The sequence below is a fragment of the Lactuca virosa genome, chromosome 7 (assembly GCF_052849685.1).
Source record: "Lactuca virosa cultivar CGN04683 chromosome 7, Lactuca_virosa_CGN04683_v6, whole genome shotgun sequence".
Lineage (NCBI taxonomy): Eukaryota > Viridiplantae > Streptophyta > Magnoliopsida > Asterales > Asteraceae > Lactuca > Lactuca virosa.
The window spans coordinates 284,758,906-284,781,534 of NC_136432.1; the positions used below are offsets into that span (position 1 = coordinate 284,758,906).

The 22,629-nt window shown below is 34.5% G+C and overlaps 2 protein-coding genes across 2 annotated transcripts; one reads left to right on the forward strand and one right to left on the reverse strand.

Moving 5' to 3' along the window:
- The first annotated feature begins 6,553 nt into the window (after positions 1-6,553).
- Positions 6,554-9,660, forward strand: LOC145124190 (uncharacterized). Its single transcript, XM_079059447.1, has 6 exons — positions 6,554-7,405; positions 7,490-8,122; positions 8,197-8,277; positions 8,406-8,618; positions 8,704-8,787; positions 9,180-9,660. The coding sequence occupies exons 1-6, from the start codon at positions 7,094-7,096 to the stop codon at positions 9,525-9,527; spliced, it is 1,671 nt and encodes a 556-aa protein (XP_078915573.1). The 5' UTR covers positions 6,554-7,093; the 3' UTR covers positions 9,528-9,660.
- LOC145124191 (RNA methyltransferase family protein) lies at positions 9,597-11,258 on the reverse strand. The gene is made up of 3 exons (XM_079059448.1): positions 10,388-11,258; positions 10,000-10,245; positions 9,597-9,893 (listed from the first exon to the last, which is right to left on the reverse strand). The coding sequence occupies exons 1-3, from the start codon at positions 11,117-11,119 to the stop codon at positions 9,762-9,764; spliced, it is 1,110 nt and encodes a 369-aa protein (XP_078915574.1). The 5' UTR covers positions 11,120-11,258; the 3' UTR covers positions 9,597-9,761.
- Between the last annotated feature and the right edge of the window lie 11,371 nt (positions 11,259-22,629).

The following is a 22,629-nucleotide window of genomic DNA, read 5'->3' on the forward strand; positions in this document are numbered from 1 at the left end:
GATTCTTTTAAACCATTTCAGCCCCTCCTTTGGAATTATATTACAAAATCATGTGACATCCCCAAAATCATGGCCAGAAAAGACCGGTTTCATTTATGCTTTTAAATAAAATCAGAGTAATCCTTTGATTAAAAGAGTTGCGGAATTTGTTCCCAAAACAAAATATGATAAGAATTTGTCAAAGCATTTCATAAAGAAATGTATTTTCATTATATAACAAAACCTTGGGATGTCATGTTCCGATACAGACCAAAAACATAAACAATACAAAATAGACCTTACAACAGTGACATATAACTACGGGTCTATAATCCAAAAAATATCTTGACAATGTCATCCAACTTATGCTCTCGTGCCACTACCTGTAATACAAAGAAAAACTGAGTGGGTCAGGCTTGGGAACGAGCATATAGGGTTTTCAATCCACAAAAAATAATTATATTTACTTCATCAACCAACAATAACCCGATTACCCATTCCCGTTATCCTCACTTTATGTCCCTAAATCAACAACTATCACAAGGGACCTAATCTAGGATTTTCATCGGGACGGACATTACTGCAAAGGGGTTTCCTTGACAATAGATGTCCTAAAGGCAACCATGAGGGGGATAGAGTACACCGGTGAACACATCGTTCACAACACCTACAGGTTATGAGCCTGCTAGCGTTCCACTGGACTGTATAGAAAGAGTCCGTGGTCGCCATCCATACTCCGCTAGATGGCTAGATCAACAATAACATCGAGGCCTCTCATCATTTTTATTTCATCACACACCAACTGTCTACCCATGTTCTACCCAACATATTAGTAGACAAAATATATACATTTAAACACACCTTAAAACCTGTACAAACATCCATTTAACAACTAGTTCAAATAAACAAATAATATATACACACATAGCACGTATTTTATAAAGAATACTTCATATCTATGTGTTAGAAGAAAACGAATATACACTCACTTGATAACACGATGATCGGACAGCACCTCGTCTCTTAAAACAATCGTTTCCGATAAAACCGGGATGCTTTTCTTGAAAACCGGGCTTCTCGCGGGGAGAGTTTCGGCTCGGAAACTTTACTTCTCGGGATCTTCGGGGCTTCGGGACTTGCTTCGGGTCTTGGGAATGATATCGGGGCTTCGGGGTATAAGTTGCACGCAAAACGAGGCAATAAGAAGTGAGAGAGAAGAAATGAGCAACAAAACTCGGCAGCCCTTGAGTTCTATTTATAGGGGCTGATCCATGCGATTACGCTGGGCGTAAATTTAGAGTACGCTGGGGGAACTCCCTCTACAAGCAGTACGATGGGCGTACATCGAGTACGCTGGGCGTACTCTTCGGATAAACTTTGGTATGCGTGCCTCGAACTTCAAAATTCATAACTTTAGCATACGAGCTCCGTTTTCGACGTTTTTTATATCCACGCGTAGGTGAGACTATGCTCTACAACTTTCATTTAGACTCCGTTGGCTAATTTTGACTTTATTTTTATTATATTATTTTTAGTAGGCCGGGACAGGAAAACTCCGTCATAAAATCATAACTTCTTCATCCGACGTCCCTTTTCGTCTGTCTTTTTACCGTTGGACTACTAACAACGAGATCTTCGATTCTAGTTTAGATTGTTTCGGCTAAAAGTCACTCGATCTCATATTCGAGTTTCGGGCTGCATATTGCTAAGTCGAAACTTAGAAAAATCATAACTTCCTATTACGAAGTCAGATTTAGACGTTCTTTTTATGCACGCTCTCGGTTTAACGAACTCTTCGACTTCCGTTTAGATCACTAAGGCTAAATATCGCTCTATCTTAAATTCGTATTTTACGTCATACAGTGTCGTGTCGGTTCTGTCGCGAAAGTTCAACAGGTCATAACTTCTTCGTTATAACTCGGATTTCGGCATTCTTTATATATTCGGAAACCTTGCCACGACCACTACAACTTCCTTCATAGATATCAGGCTTATCTAATATTTTATTTTATCATTTATTTTTATCCTAAATTCATTTAAATCACACAATTAAGCAATAAACATATAATACTCAAATAATACATTCTTATTATTTCAAAATGAGTTACAAAGGTTAACCTAGGCTACAACATCAACATTAATGTCTAGCCAGAAACACGGGCATTACAAATCATATTTTACTTTGTTTTATATGTTTTCTAACAATATTATTTTTTATAACTTTAATTTTATGTCCTTTTACATGTGCTTTCACATGTAAATGCTTGCTATTGAAATTATATTCCTTTTTTAAAATCTAATATTATGGTTAATGGAATATAAATGAGATTTTTACATATTTGTTGAGTACAATCTTTATATGATGTAATAACAATATTTCAATAATACATTTACTTTTATATATCACTATTTTCAACATATTTTATTATAAACTTTTAAACATAACTTACACATACCTAAACATTAGATTTTTTTATTATTTAATATGTATATTTTTTTAAATATTATATTAATTGTATAAAAAATAAGAACATGGATATATTTCAACTAATGTGCCATATTATAAAGTTTAATAAAAACATTTCAACTACATCTCACATACTAGCAAATTGTAGGTTTCTATTTTCTTTGTTCGTAATTTAATCATAATTTGTCAATATGTTAAAAAAAATTAATTTCTACCCCTTTGTTCAACATATAAATATTATATATGAATTACTTATTGTGTACTGTTAGACATGTTATTTTATTAACTAAATCGAGTTATCTATTAACGTTGCAAACATACAATGCATTCAATTTCTTCTAAAAAGACTAAATAATTAAATAGTTTCCTCCTAGATAATAATACAAATAATATTAAATTGGATACTACATCAACACATCTATCTGCAACAACTAAAACTATTGATACTTCAACAAATTTTTCGTCCGCTGCAAATAAATATTGCTCGACACTGGTTACCGATGCTTACAAAGGTACGTTTATTTCTTCAATTTTATTATAAAAAACCACGCTTCTTACCTCCTTATACATTTTATAGCCTATCATATTATCGTTTATGCAGAAAACAACAATAACATGTACCACTTTCAAGCCAGAGAGAATAGAAGACAAAGAAAATTATATTTGCAAAATAAAAGATCGAAGAAATTAAATCTAAGATCCAACGTTCCAAGTACATCAATACCGCATATCTTAAAAAACATCGATAACTGTGAATTTTTATTTTATATTCCATGTTTTGTTATTACTTTACATTTATATACAATACATGATTAGTTAAATTTTTTATTAGCCTGCATTACTAAATTATTTTACCTCATTACTTTATTTTTTATGATATGTCTTTAATTTTCAAAACTTTTTCTTACTTACAGATCAATCAACCGGTGTTGTTCGTCAAAATGAAAATGTTAATTCATTTAATTGGCCAGTAATCCAAAATACAACCGTACAATATTCTCCTTAATTTTCAAATGTTAGAACTCCGTTATCTAACATTACAAATGTTAGAACTCCGTTATCTAACATTACAAATGGTAATAATTTTTTCTGAAAGTACTATTATTCAATTTGCATATAATCCGGATATATATACCAAGTTTATTTATTTTGTTCAGATAACAGTAGTTTCGATAAACATGCCACTACCAACCTACCAAAGAAAAGACAGTACTATGTACTTTCAAATGATATGACATCGAAAAATGCATCTACAATAACAGGTTCTTCATCAACAACAAAATTTATTAATTTTAGATAAAGATGGCTGACTTACAAATAAAACTTTCAATGTTGTTTATAAGGAAGTTTTTCGAAATTTATAGCCAACTTTTTTGTAGCATCTTTTAGTCATTTTTAGCAAATCACACTTAATCCATCATATTACTTTATTTATTTATAATTACGTATTGTATTTTTTTTTATGTTAATTTCATTACACACAATGGTAATGCATCATCTGCGTATGTTCAACGAGAATCATGCACCAAAAATAAAGGTTTTAAAAATCTTCAATTCTAATTAAATACTTACCATTTACTGTGTAATTAAATACTTACCATTTACTGTGTAATTAAATACTTACAAATCATAAAGTTATTGAAAAATGCAATATTACAATTCATAAGTTTTCTAAATTAATAAAATATTATTTTATTATATAATTAATTTTTAAATTCAATTAAAAATCAACACCCGTGGGTTCCACGGGTTTTAACCTAGTATTTGTATATATAACAAATTTACGATAAATAGATCTTCCAATTTTATACGGAATATAATATAACTTATACATCTACCCTAATAAATAAAGATAATTTTGCCAAATGTCAACTTCTTATTGAATTTGACACATGTCATTTTCTTAGAATTTTAAAATTATTTTATTTTCACTTGTCATTTTTGTATTTGTTTTTTCATTTTTATTCAATTTCCACCTATTAAATGCCACTTCATAGTAATTATTGTGAATTAATGTATATAGTAAACCTTCCATTTGTGAATTCTTATTTCTATTAATATATTAATAAATTCCATTTATGAATTTATATTAATTAGTTTTATTAGTATAGATTAATTAAGACAAATTACATAAATGGTCCTTGTGGTTTACTTTAAAAAATACTTAATTTTTACACATTCATATTAAGCATGATTATTTAAAACATGATAATAATTTTTTATTAGTATAGATTGAATTACTTATTCATCATTTCATTTATATTTATTTCAAAATTTTACTTTAGAAAAAAACTTTATTGTCTACACCTTATATTCAGGGGCCAAGCCAGAATTTTTTATTGAGGGGGGCATACATCGCAATAATATATTAAAGTATATTTTATCTTCGAATACTATAATAAAGGTTTTAACTTTGAAAAAAAATGACAAGAAAAAATAATCTATAAAAAAATACAACGTTTTTTTATTATTTCACCTATAATAACATATTTTTTAAATAAGGTGTGAATCTAAAAGAATTATGATATGTATGTACATACTAAAAAATATTTGCAACATTTTAGTAATAGTGGAAAAAAATATGAAAAATATATACTAATAATAATATTTATGTGACTTATGTATTTGTTGTGGAAAAAAATAACATATTTTTTAAATAAGGTGTGAATCCACTGGAAGGTATGTGTTGGAAGTTATAGAAAGAAAACATAACAAATTTACTTAGAGATACGGTAAGCAGGAAATATAAAAAGACCAATTATGGAAATTTGACTATACAAAATAAAACCTCTAATTCACGAGATTTGCTCTAAAATGACTTAGGGGCTGTTTGGTAGCATCTAAATGATTCATATATGAATGATGAAGAGGTCTGGATGATGTAGAGGCTCTGTATGAATTTGTATCTGAAAGATAAATTGATGTTTGGTTAAACATCTGAATATCAGTCTCTTAACGATGAAAATTACCATTTTAACCCCAATTATTTTTTCATACAAATTAAACATCTTGCAATATCCAAATTAGTAATCATACAGCATCCAAATTTGTAATATATGGATCCTTAGATAACAGTATAACAATTTTTATAACAATCTCACAATATATCGGTTCAAAAGGTAACAATCATGGTTAATTAATTAGTGGATCCTTAGACATCATACATCTTCCAAAACATTACTAGATCTGTTTTCTTGGTGCTATTTTCCAATGAAACTCGTCTTGTTGCAGTGGCAGTGGAAGAACCTTTGGGCACACCTCTCTTGCTAGTTGTTTCATCGCATATCAACAAACAAGTTGACAATTAAACGCAGATAGAGAAGCAAGATCATAGCAGAAAAATGGATTTCATACAAACCCTAAAAAATCATGCAGCAAGAACATAAATCAAACACCAATTTATTAAAAACCAAACAAAATATGTTTTAGGGCTTAGAAAAAACGACCAAAAAGATCGGCCTGAAAAAATCGACCAAAAAAAAAAGAGAAGAAAACTTATCGGCGAAGGGGGAGGTGTCGAGGGGGGAGGCGATGAAGGCGAAGGCGGAGTGGCGTTACCGGAGGCTGGCCGGGGGAAGTGGTCAGCGCCTCAGAACAGGGAGAATAAGGGAGGAGTGTTGTGTAGCGAAGTGAAAAAAACCAAAGGCAGGCGTCTTTTTTTTTCTTAGGGCAAAGGGTATTAGAAGTCTTTTTTTTCATTCAGATTCCTCCTAATCTCTTCCCGATTCAGACCATATTTTGTCACATCTAGCCGGTTAAGAGGGTAAAAAAGTTTCAACCAAACACTCTGAATCTGAACGATCCAGAGCTAGCCTCTTGATGGGATGATTAAGAGGAGAAACAAACAGCCCCTTAGTCAACTAATGTGGGCTTATTAAAAGCGTACATGGATAGAGGATTAGGGGGGGCTGAGCACCGGGTAGCCCAGGTACTCCCTCCGCCAATGCTTATATTTAACTTGTTTTAATCAATCCGTGTAATATACGAGTCTCTCACCTAATATACTGATAAAAGCTAAAGTTTATTATTATAAAATTGAAGTTATTTAGACATAATATTTTCCTCGAATTACACGTGGAAGTTAAAAATATTCAAGCCTCTCCTCGAATTAGCTCAAAATGATAGCTCTAGACCACTACGGTTTTTTCCCCTTCTTTTCCACCGGAAAAGAAACAACGAGAGCTAGGGTTCCGCCTCTGTAATAAAGATACGAATCCATTAAAGACGATGCTCCCCTTTCTTCCTTCGTAGACCCATAAGCATCTTTCTCTTGTTCCCTTCTTCTGATTCATATCCACAATCACATTGTGTACTTACTACTTACCATAATCTGCATTATTCGATTTCACTTTATCAAGATCCGACCACTGTAATAACCAGTTACCTGTCTGCGTCAAAAAAAGAACAGCAAGCCATTCTTTTTCATCATTAGCTGTGTCAAAAGTGCAAGCAACAGTCATAGAGAGTGTGCGTTTTCTCTTTTGGAAAACGTACATGTGAAGCAAATTAGTGTTCTTCACGAGCTACAGCACTAATCCCTTTTCGTCAAATCTAATCAAATTACATGGACGCCCACACGGATAGGGCAACTATCTTTCTGTAATATGTGTTCTAATCAACATTATTGATCAACATCACTGGGTATCAATGGAGAAATTTGGGGTTTTCAATGAAGACTGGAAGTGGCTGCTATTGGAAAGCCTTTGGTGCTCTGTTGCAGCGAAGAAGACAGCTTCTGGTTTCAGTGGATTTATCAGACGGCATTGGCCTAATGTTTGTTATGCGTTTGGAAGACTGGGTAACCTATTGCGTTTCTCGATGATTCAGTGGAAGGATTGTCTTCGTCGCGGATGTAAATCGGTTTTCGATTTGGGCACAGCGGCTCTGTTCATCATTATATGGAGTTGTTTTCTTAGTTTGACATCAATGTCGTGCCTCTTATATCTTCTTCTGAGTATGGTAAGATTACGAACTTTCCCCTACAAAACTTCAAATTCTTCGTTCATTGCCCTGAAAGTCGCTAATCGTTTTCCTTTTTTCCAGGTAACTGCTGTTTGTGCTGTTCGTTATCTAGGTTACACTCCTGGTCTGTTAATGGTGGGACTTTTCACCATTTTAATCCTACGGATGTATGCTAACTTTTGGATCGCTGGCTCTTTGTTAATTTTTGGAGGTTTCTTGTTTTCACTAAACCATACAAGATTTGTGGTTTTAGTGGCAATGGTATACGCACTCTACTATGTAAAACATCAAGTTGGGTGGTCTGGAGTTTTGGTATCGATTAATCTTGCTTTCCTATCTTGTGATGCATTGACATTTATGCTCCAATGGTGTGATAATTTGAGTGAAAAGAGTGAAACGACACAGTTTGAAGAACCAAAAGTTCCAGAGTCGTTTCTTGAAGATGACATTACAGAGAGCAAGTTCTGTGTTAATGGTGAGGAAGATGAACATGAACAGGTCAACTCGTGTAAATCTTCAAGCAATAAGCCAACTTTTATGAACAAAGAGAACAAAGAGCCAACTTGCATCTCCATTCCCGTGGTCAAAACCCATGAAAATGAAGTCAATGAAATGGAAAGAATTATAAGCTGTGTGGATCACTATGAAACACTTGGGTTCACTCGATATGATAAGATTGATGCCATCTTGTTGAAGAAAGAATACAAGAAAAAGGTAATGCAAGATTCAATATAATTTTTGGTTCTTTTTTTTTTTTGGTCAATTGACTTTCGTTTTGACCCTTATAGGCCATGCTAGTGCACCCTGATAAAAACATGGGAAACCCATTGGCAAGTGAATCGTTTAAGAAAGTTCAATGTGCATATGAGGCAAGTATATCAGTATATCTTCTAACTTTATATATATATATATATATATATATATATATATATATATATATATATATATATATATATATATATAAAGATCTTGAACTCATAATCACACCAATTTTCAGATTCTTTCTGATTCTATAAAGAAAAGGGACTATGATGATCACTTGAGAAACCAAGACTCAAAAACTTTGTTTCACAAATCTGCTAGTTCATCTCATCAAGAGACAAGTGATTACTTTTCTGATGAATCAAGACGTATACATTGCACAAAATGTGACCTAATGCATATATGGGTATGTACAAATCGGTCAAAGTCAAAGGCAAGATGGTGCCAGGTGGGTCTTTGTTAAAAAGATAAAAGATTCAACCTTTTTGTTTATTTTTATATTTAAATAAACTAATGAGGCTTGTATGTTTCAGGATTGTTGTCAGTATCATCAAGCCAAGGATGGAGATGGATGGGTTGAATACAAAGGCTCACTTGGGTCAGATCAATCTCAAAAGGTTTGAAATTTTTCAAGATTTTCAAAAGACAATGAACAAATTTTAGATAGCTTGTTGCTATTTTATGTGGGGTTGCCAACAATTAAAACAAAATTTGATGTTTAGGGCTTTATTGAACTCGATAAGAACTTTGGTGACTAAGGGGTTGTTTGATAGTTGCTGATTGAGTCAGACTCACTCAACCTCCTTATTAGACAGAGTGAGAGGCATATCAGGGACTATAGGACTGAATTAGAGGCTTCTAATTATGATATCAATCAATCTGAATAAATCTGAGGCATATCAAACAACCCCTAAATGAGTAAATTTAGATAGTTTGTCACTTTGTTGCCATAGTATGTCATTAACCCTAGAATTTAACATGTAATTTTGTAAATTGTGTATTAATTTAGATGGAAATTCCACGGGCATTTGTTTGTGCTCAAAGCAAGATATTCGATGTGTCAGAATGGGCGATTTGTCAAGGAATGGCGTGTAGGCCAAATACACATAGACCAACTTTTCAAGTAAACATGGTTGGATTGGAGAAAAGTCAAAAGTGCAAGTCAAACTTATATCCATGGGATTTGGATGCTCAAATGACAGATGAAGAGGAAGAATTTGATTTGTGGCTTCAACAAGCTGTTGCTTCTGGTTTGTTTTGTGAATCTTCTAAAAGTAGAAAGAATTGGACCCCTTTTAAGTTTTCACCAAAGAAGGTGAAGCAACAATGGACACGTATGTCTCGATGGTCACATTAGTTAGTTAATTATTTAGTTAGTGGTTGTAAAACTTGTAATAGGTTGGTTAGTTTTGGGTGGAGTGAAAGGTTGTAAAACAGCTCCCTTTGTATGTATTGAGTCAAGTTTTTCATTATAAAAATGGATTTTCTTCCCCCAAATGTATGATGCAAGATGCTCAAATGGAGAGAAACACCATAGAATTTTGAGGAATAATTGCAATAGATTACAACTAAAGTTTGAATAATTCATGATCTAGATTCTAATCCCAGTTACAAAACGCTGGATTCCAGCAAAATCTGGTATGATCTTTAAATTGTGGAAGCTGTCATGGTGAATGGTTTCCATATGATCTACAAGAAACAAGCATTGATCTTCACCGTTTGTCTACATCCAAGAAACACAAATAAGATTAAAGATAATAATAAATGATTAATGATATATCAATTAAATAAAGCTTTTCAACTTTATGATGAATGTCAAACAACATTACCTCAAAAGCAAAAAATCCACCAGGTTTTAGCATCAAAGCAGCACCATTACAGAGATGAAGAAGATCAGACATGCCATCTTCACCACCATCTAATGCAAGTATTGGTTCATGTCTACCAACTTCAGCTTGGAGTCCATTGATGTGTCCGCTTGGTATGTATGGTGGATTGCTCACAAAACCTGCAACTCTTCCTTCAAACTCAATCAATGGATCAAACCATGAACCTTGTTTCACAGAGATTTTATCCTGATGAAGATGACGATACAATCGTTCACACAAGTGAATTTCAAAACATACAATCGTTCACGCCATCTAATACTATTATCGGTTCATGTTACATTGGAGAAGATGAAGATATAAGTGAAAATTCAAAAGATACACACATTACCTGTAAATTATACCTGTTCACATTGAATGAAGCAACTTGAACAGCAATAGGACTTATATCGATTGCAATAACTCTCCCGGAATCCCCTAAAATCCTCCCGATTCCAATAGCTATAGCGCCAGAACCAGTCCCTAAATCCACCCACAAACCTTCGTTCAACTCTGCATTCTGCTTGATCGTATCATCCACCAGATCGATTATCAACTCTGTTTCAGGCCTTGGAATCAGAACACCTTCTTCGACACTTAGAACCAAATCCCTCCAATGCTCACATCCTACAATATACTGAAACGGCCTTCTCTTTTCAATCCTTTGCTTCCATAAAGTGTAAAGATCACCCAAATCAGCTCTTAATTGCAAAACAATGTCGTGTTCCGAGTCGTTGCGAGTTAGTAATGGTTTAGGGTTTTGTAGAGCATCTTCGATCAGCCAATTGAGTTCTCTGTGTAAAATTTCGGAGTCTGGGCCGTTATCTGAATCTGTGAAAGATGAACCGATGGATGACGCTAGGGTTTTTGCCCAATTCTGCCATTTTTGCAGGTCGGATAAGGTTGCGGTGAAGGTGGGTGGTCGGAGAAATAGGGGGAGGTTAGGGTTTAATGAAGTGGGTGCATGGGGAACGGAAACTGACGAAGAACAAGAAATGGGTTTGAAGGCAATGGAGCGATTGAGGATTCTTGATGCGAATACAGTTGAGAGAGACGAGAGTCGCGCCAAACTCGAAAGATTCATCTGCTTGATCTTTCGAAAGATTCTCAGCAAATAATTAGATTTTGATATCCATGTAATAATATAGTTGTAAGAAACTGATTAGTAAAATATATGTAAAACGAATAATATATCCCCAACGATGATCAACCATCTAATTATTCTGATTGAACACATTTGGCAATACTATGCACATCCAAACACCCTATTAGTAGTTCAAATGGTCGTGTCGGGTTTCCATATTTTGTACAAGTTTTCAATGAATTTTAGGGGTGTTTCGATGTGCCTAATCAAAGTGATACTTGTACTAAAGAATCACAATTAGAGAATTATATATAAAGAATCGGTAAATCAGAATTAAAATAAAATTCTATCAAACCCCAAGTCGGTGCAAATTGCAATAATCACCTTACATGAACGTCCAACTAGCCGAGGGAGTAATAAGCAACTTCAAAGCAAATAAGAGCTCAGTGGCCGAAGAAAATAAAGGAATGCAAAACTATGTTAAAATCTATTAGAACCGGACTCTCAACAATAAATCTAGTAATAATAGTACACAAATTTGATTTCACAAAATTAGTTTAAGAACAAACCTTACCTAATAGTTGATGTCACTGAGTTGAAGGCGAAGACGGACAGAGGCGGTGACCAGACCGGAGGGCAGATGGTGGAAGCGGAGGCTTGGATAGAAGATGGTGGGGGCGAAGGTTTATACGTGAATATAAGGGGAAGACGGAAAAAACACCAAACATAAGGGCTTAATAGGCAAGTGTGTACTTTTTCCATTTAGGTATATATTATTTTTATTGACTAAATAAAATGCATTTTGCATAGTTTTTGAATATTAACAGGTAAATGCAAATTGCAATAATCACTTTACATGAACGTCCAAATACCCAAGGGGGTAATAAGCAGCTTCAAACAAATAAGAACTCAGTGGCCGAAGAAAAAAGTGGGAATGCAAAACTATGTTCAGTGTCGTTAAAATCTATAAGAACCAAACTCTCAACAAGAAATCTAGTAATTATACACACATTTGATTCACAAAATTGATTTAAGAAAAAACCTTACCTAATGGTTGTTGTCACTAAGTTTTGACCAAGTTGGAGGCGAAGACGGTTGACGACGGTGACTAGACCAGAGGGCAAATAGTGGTGGCGGAGGGTGTGTATTTCGAGAGAAGATGGTGGAGGAGAAGGTTTATACGTGAATATAAGGAGGAGAAGACGGAAAAAACACCATGCATAAGGGCTTAATAGGCAAGTGTGTGCTTTTTCCATTTAGATATATATTATTTTTATTGACTAAATAAAATGCATTTTGCATAGTTTTTGAATATTAACAAGTAAATGCAAATTGCAATAATCACCTTACATGAACGTCAAAATACCCTAAGGGGTAATAAGCAACTTCAAAACAAATAAGAACTCATTGGCAGAAGAAAAAAGAGGGAATGCCAAACTATGTTCGGTGTCCTTAAAATTTGTTAGAACCAGACTCTCAACAAGAAATCTAGTAATCGTACACAAATTTGATTCACAAAATCGATTTAAGAAAAAACCTTACCTAATGGTTGTTGTCACTAAGTTTTGACCGAGTTGGAGGCGAAGACGGCCGGCGACGGTGACCACCGGAGGGCAGATGGTGGTGGTGGAGGGTGTGTACTTCGAGAGAATATGGTAGAGGAGGAGGTTTATACATGAATATAAGGAGAAGACGGAAAAAAAACACCATGCATAAGGGCTTAATAGGCAAGTGTGTGCTTTTTCCATTTAGGTATATTTTATTTTTATTGACTAAATAAAATGCAGCTTGCATAGTTTTTGAATATTAAAAGGTAAATACAAATTGCAATAATATAAATACAAATTGCAATAATCACCTTACATGAACGCCCAAATACCCAAGGGAGTAATAAGCAACTTCAAAGCAAATAAGAACTCAGTAGTTGAAGAAAAAAGAAGGGAATGCAAAACTATGTTCAGTGTCATTAAAAGCTATTAGAGCCAGACTCTCAGCAAAAAATCTAATAATCATACACAAAATTGATTTAAGAAAAATCCTTAATTAATGGTTGTTCTCGCCGAGTTGGAGGCAAAGGCGGCTGGCGGCGGTGACCAGGCCGGAGGGCGGATAGTGGAGGCGGAAGGTGTGTACTTTGAGAGAAAATGGTGGAGGAGGAGGTTTGTACGTGAATATAAGAAGACGAAAAAAGCACCATGCATAAGGGCTTAATAGGCAAGTCTGTACTTTTTCCATTCATGTATACACTATTTTTATTGACTAAATAAAATGCATTTTGCATAGTTTTTGAATATTAATAGGTAAATTAGTAGAATTTTGATCCCTAAAAATTTCGGGTCTATACAGTTGCGTACTTTACACACCCTCTCGACTGACCTTCTTGGAAGTAGTTATTGTTGGATTAGATGTCTAAGCCCATAACTATTATTGGTATGAACTCGACCCGAGAGTAGCATGGTCCATTTTGGTTGCATATCATCAGGACAATTTGTTAGGATGGACTTTTGAGAGAAGAGGTTGTATATGATTTATTAATATATTATAAGCTATAATATATTAATGTGAAATCATATGTTTTAATTAGTATTGATCAAGAATTAATTTGGAATTAATTTAGTGATCAAAAGAGACTAATTAAATCTATGGGGACTAATTATGGTAATTAGTGCTATTTATATGTGTTGGGCTTATGATCCGTTTTGGACCAAGTTTATATATGGATACATAAAGAGTTGGGCCACATGAACCATGGATCATAAAACCCATGGGTATGGATTTGGGTTATACCCATGACCCTTGAAATACCACACATATAAATACAAGCATCTTGACCTAAAACCGCCACCCTTATGTGTGTGTGCATGTTCTTGGAGTTCATGAAGGTTTTAGAGTGCATGGAGATTCTCTCTCAAGTCCTACCTTTGTCCTTCATGTGTTGTGACTTCATTTGAGGCTTCCACACTATTGGGGCTAAGCTCTTAAGGCCAAATACATCAAGACTTCCAGCCACATAAAAGGTATGCTACACTAACTAGTATCTTGTGTAGTTTACATCGTTGCATGCTAGTTATAGGCTTAATACCTTGGAAACACCTTTGCATGTATAATTAGTGAAAACATAGATCCAAGGTATTTAGGATTGTATGTGCACCATAGGATGTTGTAGTATACTAAAACCCAACAGTGGTATCAGAGCCAGGTTTGTTTTCAATTATACTTGATGCAAATGGCTGAAATTCGAAGTTTTTTGTTGTCTGGACAGGGGACTCGACGAGTCCATTAAGGGACTCGACGAGTCCATGTACAAATTCATCCAACTCGTCGAGTTGGTTCTTGCACTCGGCGAGTTGGACCCCCTGACATCATATCTTCGAGTTTTTTTTGGCTAAAATTGGACTAGAAACATTACCCTAAGCTGTTTTTGAACTTATAAACCTGTTTTTGATGTGCTAATGTTCATGCTAATCCAATTTCAGAGATAATTGTCAATGGATTCATGTTTTGTATTAGTTTAATGGTTAGACAAATTACATGAAAATTGTTTGATTTGAATTATCTTGTTCTTATGAGTTGGTTTAGATTAATAGAAAAATTATGTGATAATTTGTTTTCAATCCAAAATCCAAATTGATCTAAAAGTTGTTCATAAAATGTGTTTTTGTAACTTGTCCTCAAGTTATATGTAAAGTCTCATTTATGATTTTTAAAACTCATAAGATTTCATAAGTTATGAAAATGAAGAGTCTCATTCTTTTAATGTTTTTAAAGTCTTCCATAACTTGTCCTCAAGTTATGGAACTTGAAGAGTTTTTCATTAAAACTACTTTAGACTCACAAGTTATGGAAACCAAAAGTCTTGAATTGTTCAAAACTTGCCCTCAAGTTTTGGAATTTGTAAATTTACCCCCCCCCCCCAATGTATTCTTTAGTTCCAAACCCTAGATTTTAAATAGTTTAAAATCCAACCCTTATACTATTATAATATTATAGGTTTAATATTTATATATATGTATAAGAGTATGTCAGTCTTACCGTTAGTAGGCCTCATTCACGAAGCCGGTCTATAAGGGGGGTATAAGGTTACTGCCTATAAAATGGCAGTTCAATGGGTGTCCACTCTCACCCACCGCTTCCTTGACTGGTGGAGGATCGTTAGCCGAACGAGTTTGACAGGACATTAATTCTTCCTTCATTAAAAGTATAATGATAAATACTAAGTAACTAAACACTTATAAATTTCCAATCTTAGTTACTTAGGAAAATGTGAATTTGATGCTAACCCATGAAATTACACTTTGTACCTTACCAAGTCGTTGGTGGAGCGTGTGTGGGTAACCGACACACTAACATGGACTAGTAAGAGTGGCAAAGGGTGACTTAATGTTTATCATAGATCGGTGGAGTGTGTGTGGGTAACCGGCACATCGATTAGGTGATAAAGTTAAGGGTACCAAGTTAATTTGCATGGTTATTCACACCTTGTTTGTGATCCTCGGCATTCCAGTCACAAACTTCAGAGGACACAATCGAGATTTAAACGTGCCATTGAAAAGTTCAATGAATCTCAAAGGATCTAGGAGTTTCAATTCACTTAAGACCTAAAATTCTTTTTCGTTTTTCGTGGTGGAAATTGGTGAATCGTCATTCGCCTATCTTCAAATATTTTATAGCTTGGATTACGACATCCCTCTTCCAAGTTATAAAATATTGTGTTGGGTCCTAGCCTTAATATTTCATATTAGGTGTTATATTAAGGACTTAAATCAACTAACTTGAATTTCTCCCATTATAGATGTCTAGTTCAGACAACTATGATCTTCCCAAATCTCTTGGAACAAGCTTTCCTAATGAAGATGATGTCCCGCGATTGGATCATGGAAATCATACTTCTCATCCTCCACATCCTCCGATTATTCTCCCTAACCCACAAGTTCTTGAAAAGTTCAAGGTCACTCAAGCCCTATTGGCAAGCAAAGTCTATGTGTGCTCACATCTTGGAGATGAAGTCACATATTGACAAGCCGGGAGAGTTGGGTGTCAAAGTCTTGAGGAAGTTGGTTGTTGACTAGGTTCTTTAATCACTTTCTAAGTCACATAGTGAGTTCCTTTAGGACTACTATATGACAGACCATGACATGACCGTTAATGATCTTACCTATTTGCTTGGTGCTGCTAAATCAGCAATGATTTGGAGCACTGGTAAAGCAAATTTGATTGCAAGATCGACTTCCCAAACTTCCATGGACATTGACAATGATAACATTGGAAATCCAGAAAAGCTTTCTCTTCCCAATGGAAAAGGATCGGCCATAGTCAACCCGGTTGACCTAATGGTAGAGAGAAAGGCTAAGTATGAGATAGTCCTGTGTACCATTCCCAAAGAGTCTGTATGTTTCTTTTGCCAAAAGAAGGGGCATTGGTTGCGAAGCTGCCCAAATTTACCTGATAGTCTGTAAGCATGGTAAAGTCAAAATGTTTTGACTCTACTTCGGGTAAAGTCCACTATCTAATTCTATTAAGTTCCTATTTGGAGATTCTTATTACATGATGTGACTAGGTCGCATTTTGATGTTTTAAGAATCAAAGAAAAGAGAGGAAGCTTAAAGGAAAAGTAAGCTGATTCTGATCGTGAATAGATGGATTTCGATCGCATGGTTCGATGATCAGAATTTTGAGCTGTTGCTTAAGAGTTATGACAGATTGCTTAGGAATGCATAATAACATAATTTTCATTTGTATTTGCATTGTAAGGATAAGTTTTTCCGCAATTTTAAAATAAAAGGAAAATTTTTAATTTTATTTATTTTAAGTATCCTTACAATGGCATTTGTGAAAAATAGTTGTTTATATGATTCCATTGATAGCAATATTGGAAAATGGTTTTGATTCTTTCGTTTGTGGTAGTGTCATAATTTACCAAATAAGGAAAGATCTTCATCACCAAAGTTTCAGTTGGATAGAAACTTGGAATCATGCAACTTGTATTGTATGATGAATGAGAATTTTCATCTTTGGAAAATTAAGACTAATTCCTTGTTCACATGTATATGTGAGTCAAGTGAAGGACTAGGAGATCGGGTACACTTGGTTGTGCGCTGATCAGGTCCACCACAAAGAACGATAACATTATTCGTCATGATTTACTGAAGTTTAGTGAATATGATTATACTTACAAGTTTAAGTGTAATTCTGAAACATTGGAAAAGTTTCAATGTATGGCAGAACGAATGAGAAGAATCAAATTAGGCAGAAAGATAAAAGTGTCTCCAATATGAAAAGATGGGAGAGTACTTGAGTATCTTGTTTTGTGATTATCTTAGTGATTATGAAACCATATCACAATTGATTCTCTAAGGACATCTTAGTGCATTTGTTTGGCTAAGAAGAGGAATCGTGAATTGTTGAATTGGTTAAATAAAAAAAAAAGATAAGTCATACTTCGTTCCAAAATTGAGTCTTAGAGTAATACTCCAAGATTGTAACTTGAGTGACATAATCTTAGAAGGTTTATAACACTTGTCAAATGTAGAGTAAAATGTTTTCTTACTCTCGTACATTTGAAATTGGTAAGTTGTGATGTTTTGGATAAAACAAAGACCAACTAAGACCAATTGAGTGAAGTGTTTATCTTGATAAAGATCTGCACTAACTCTTGAATATTTGTTTTGTCAAGGAATGGTTCTTGACAAGAGAATCTTATATGTCAAGAGGCCAGTGGGAGTCTTTAAGATCTTGAAAAAGTTTCAAGAACTAATCAATAATAAAACCTGTTGTTTATCACTAGCACACAACTTGAGGTTTGCAACCTATCGTGTTGACATATTCTTATTTCAGTGCCCATTCCAGTTAAAGTTGACTATGCATGTGAGTTCTATGAGTTCTCAATTGTTTGCATAACAACCTGGAAGCAATGGTAGGCCCTTGTGCTGCCAAGTGGCAAGAAATTAAGATTGCACGAGTTCAATCCATATGAGTTTGGATTTGTCACTAACCTTGTCTTGTGATTATAGTTTTGACAAATTCACATGGATAGGAACACATACACCATAAAATCTAAGTGTCATAAGGTTTCTCTCCGATTCATGAAAATGATGGTGAGGAAACACTTTCACCAAGTAGATTTTAAGTAGATAGCAATTGTGATATTTGCATTCTCAAAGCCGTTAGTGGAGCGTGTGTGGTTAACCGGCACACTAACATGGACTTGTGAGAAATTGCAAAGGTCTAAACAATTGAGACTATGATTACGGCATCCCTTTTCATAGTTCTAAAAATTGTTTAGACACACATGTGAGCTATCTAAGGAAAGGTGTATGATTTTGATAAAGTCTTATCAAAGCATCTCGTATCAGAAATATGAATTTTGGTAAGAAAGTCAATAAAATATTGATTTCTAGAAGTCCAACTGATTTCTGGATACATGTCAAAGCTAGTGGGAGCATAAGTGTTATGCCAATAATTATGATGTTAGTGGGAGCATGATTATTATTTTAAGTGTTAATTATAGAAAACAAAAGTCTCAATTCGTGACTTTGCAGGGTTTGAAAAGTTGTTTTGCTATAATTAAGGGAGAGGAAATTATACTTCATTTCAATTCTAAAAGCTTAGATTGAGATTTTAATCATCTTTATTCAAGGATATATATATGAATTTTACGTTGGAATGGTTCAACATAAGGAAATTCTATATATATTGCGTTCTCAAAATTCGATTATGATTACGACATCCCTCTTCATAGTCGTATTATGAAAACATGGCAAATACAAAATATTGTAGCAAAAGACTGGTCTAGGATCATGTCTTTATGTAAGACATCATGAATCGTATCCCACATGCTTCGGGTATAGGATCGATTACATGTGCTATAATATTTATCCTTTCTAAATTCTCCAAATGCCTAGGGCATTAAGAGGGGAAAAGGTCTAGAATTGGATATGACTAAAATGATTAAGCAATTGTCGAGGACAATCTGAGGTTTACTAAAGATTGGTTGCTCATGGACAATTGGAAGTATAGTGTTAATTTTGGAAGGACCATATTGACATATTCTGAAAAGAGGCAACTCTTGTTCAGAAGTGATAGTCAAAATGGGAATGTGGAAATGTTTCCATAAGTGGAAAGTATTCATTAAATCTGGGTAAGATTAGAAAACTTAATGCAAGAAGGATGTTCAAAGGAATGTACTTTGAATGTGAGACTTCGTTTCCATGAAATTTCTTTCCATTGGAATGCTTTGTAATGTCTGTTGCCAAGTCTTTGTGACTTTTGTGCATAGTCATTACAAGAGGATCAATGCATATAAGTTTAGAATCTAACAGATGTCAGTAAATGGCAAAGAATCTTGTATTCTTACATTTGCGGTAAGGATTTGGGATTGTGAAATGAGCATCATTAGAATCATGTTCAATTGATCTATTTCACAAAGTAAGGATCATAGACACACATAGTGTGCATACTTGGAGTATGACATAACTATTGTTTGGACAAACATAGTGTGGATGCTTGGAGCATGGCATGACTATTGTTTTGATTCAAGTATAAAGTTGATTATTCGAAACATTATACATTGAATAATGAGTAATCAATATGGTGTTTAAATAAAAGGTGTTTTATTTACTCTCAAAAGTGGTTGGGGCCATATAGGATTAGTATTATTCTTGTGTTTCACTTTACATGTTTTGACTTCCCGAATAACTAGGTTATTCAAACTCTCCACAGTCAATCATACTTTGGAAGTAGGTATGAATCAAGATTGTCATGAATTGGGCTTGTAGATGTCTAAAGTGTTTAAACATAGCAAAAGTTGCTGCAACATTCATGAGTGCTCCTGGAATGAGATTCGAGTATTGGGTTAAACCCACGCTCATTTGAATCACTTCATGGATTTTATCACGAGTGATCATGAGACGATAATATCTTATATTCTTCAAACGGAGACGTGTGAGTTATAGTTGCGCGTCGGTTGCACATTGACATATGCAAACGCAACCAGTAACTTGGTTGTTATAAAACATATCGTTGTGTGTAATTTGATGAGTAAGTACAAGCGAACGTTTGGGTCGAAGTTCATCCATTCATTTTACCCTTGGAGGGATAAAAGCGATATCTGTGGGCCCCTCGATGATTTAGTGATGACAAACGTAAGTGCTCGGCCGGGCCTGGACTGATTTGATTTGTTCAATTAGTCGGTCGTCATAAATCAGAAATCGGGAAACAACAAATGGACAGAGAGAATGATTAAATCCATGTCTCAGTCCATATGAAATCTAGAATGGAGGAATATATTATCCCTTATCTAATGGACATGTCACTGACTAGGTCAGAGTTCGACAGCGACTTTTAAGAGCTACGATTGCTACTCGGGTTTTGGAGTCATACTTGAATAATAGTTTTAGACTTATCCAAGTGGGAGACTGTTGGATTAGATGTCTAAGCCCATAACTATTATTGGTATGAACTCGACCCGAGAGTAGCATGGTCCATTTTGGTTGCATATCATCAGGACAATTTGTTAGGATGGATTTTTGAGAGAAGAGGTTGTATATGATTTATTAATATATTATAAGCTATAATATATTAATGTGAAATCATATGTTTTAATTAGTATTGATCAAGAATTAATTTGGAATTAATTTAGTGATCAAAAGAGACTAATTAAATCTATGGGGACTAATTATGGTAATTAGTGATATTTATATGTGTTGGGCTTATGATCCATTTTGGACCAAGTTTATGTATGGATACATAATAAGTTGGGCCACATGAACCATGGATCATAAAACCCATGGGTATGGATTTGGGTTATACCCATGACCCTTGAAATACCACACATATAAATACAAGCATCTTGACCTAAAACCGCCACCCTTATGTGTGTGTGCATGTTCTTGGAGTTCATGAAGGTTTTAGAGTGCATGGAGATTCTCTCTCAAGTCCTACCTTTGTCCTTGATGTGTTGTGACTTCATTTGAGGCTTCCACACTATTGGGGCTAAGCTCTTAAGGCCAAATATATCAAGACTTCCAGCCACATAAAAGGTATGCTACACTAACTAGTATCTTGTGTATTTTACATCTTTGCATGCTAGTTATAGGCTTAATACCTTGGAAACACCTTTGCATGTATAATTAGTGAAAACATAGATCCAAGGTATTTAGGGTTGTATGTGCACCATAGGATGTTGTAGTATACTAAAACCCAACAGTTATTCATACCAAGTCAAGAGTATTTTGAGTGTCCAGTGTCAACATATATAGATAACTTACTTATCACTTAAGTGTTGCATTAAACTCTAAATAATACTCATTGCTACAAGATTTCATTCTAACTTGTTTATAACTTAATGGTTTAATTGACTAAATGCTTAGAGGTTTGAAAGAATGCATGTTAAGACATCAAACCCCTAAGTTAAGCCATAATCATTTAACTTAATAGATTCTCCATAATGTTTTCAAATGACACATGTTGAATCAAATTACATTCTAAATAGGATGCACAGTGAAACCGACAAACAATATTGAGAGTTATATGTCGATTAGTTACGAATAATAAATCTATTTATTTATTATTAATTATCAAGTTGCGTCCATAATCAAATTGATCATTCACGATCATATATGATTATAAGAAAGTAGGGATGTCAAAAAGTCATATGGGACCCCGATCCTATATGGGGGATATTTGTTAAAAAAATCGGGGGCGGGGGCAAGTTTAACCCCCGTTTTAATTTCGGGGGCGGGGGATGCAACCCCTGTCCCGTTTGCCCATGTTGACATCCCTATAAGAAAGGTAGAAGGAAGATTGTCCTGATGTCAGACGGATTAAAAAACGAAACATAAAAATTAAAACCAATCCCACATTTTGTGATCTTTACTAGTGTAAAATGCATGAATAAGCTTCTCGCCTTAAAGGTTTTTACGCCGTTCTAAGGCTGTAAGATTCAAAGTACCGAAGTAACAATAAGAACTCTGCATGAAAAATCTCGGTTGTGCTGAAAAATGTTGATGTACCCAAACTGTGGTGTCGGAACTCCTAAAATGGTCCTCAATAAATAAAGTCCACTTCCTCAAGACACATGGTTCGTCAACCAAAGATTAAGAGCGACAAGTTATAAAAGGTCTTCATAGAGTGAAGGCTGCGAAGCAATTTCGTTGATCAGACGCAACTACGGTGCAATCATCGTGAAGAAAAATATGATGTCCGACTGCGGTATGGAGGATAACTGGTCCTAAGACACTGATCCAAGGAATGTTGGTCGAAATACCTTGATTAAAAGGCAATCATCATGCGAAGAATAATAAAATTCTTCCATTATAATCAACAAGAAGTATTCCATCGTGACGATTGAAGCTTGAATAAATCTGCAACAATAATCTCTTTTGCGAAGACAATATATCGAGTCACGTAAAAATCATTCTTCGCGAAAGTGCTTCCGATCATAGGTTGCAGTGGTAAAAATTGGTGTTAATAAAAATAATTGGTTTTAAAAGAAAAATAAACTAGTATTAATA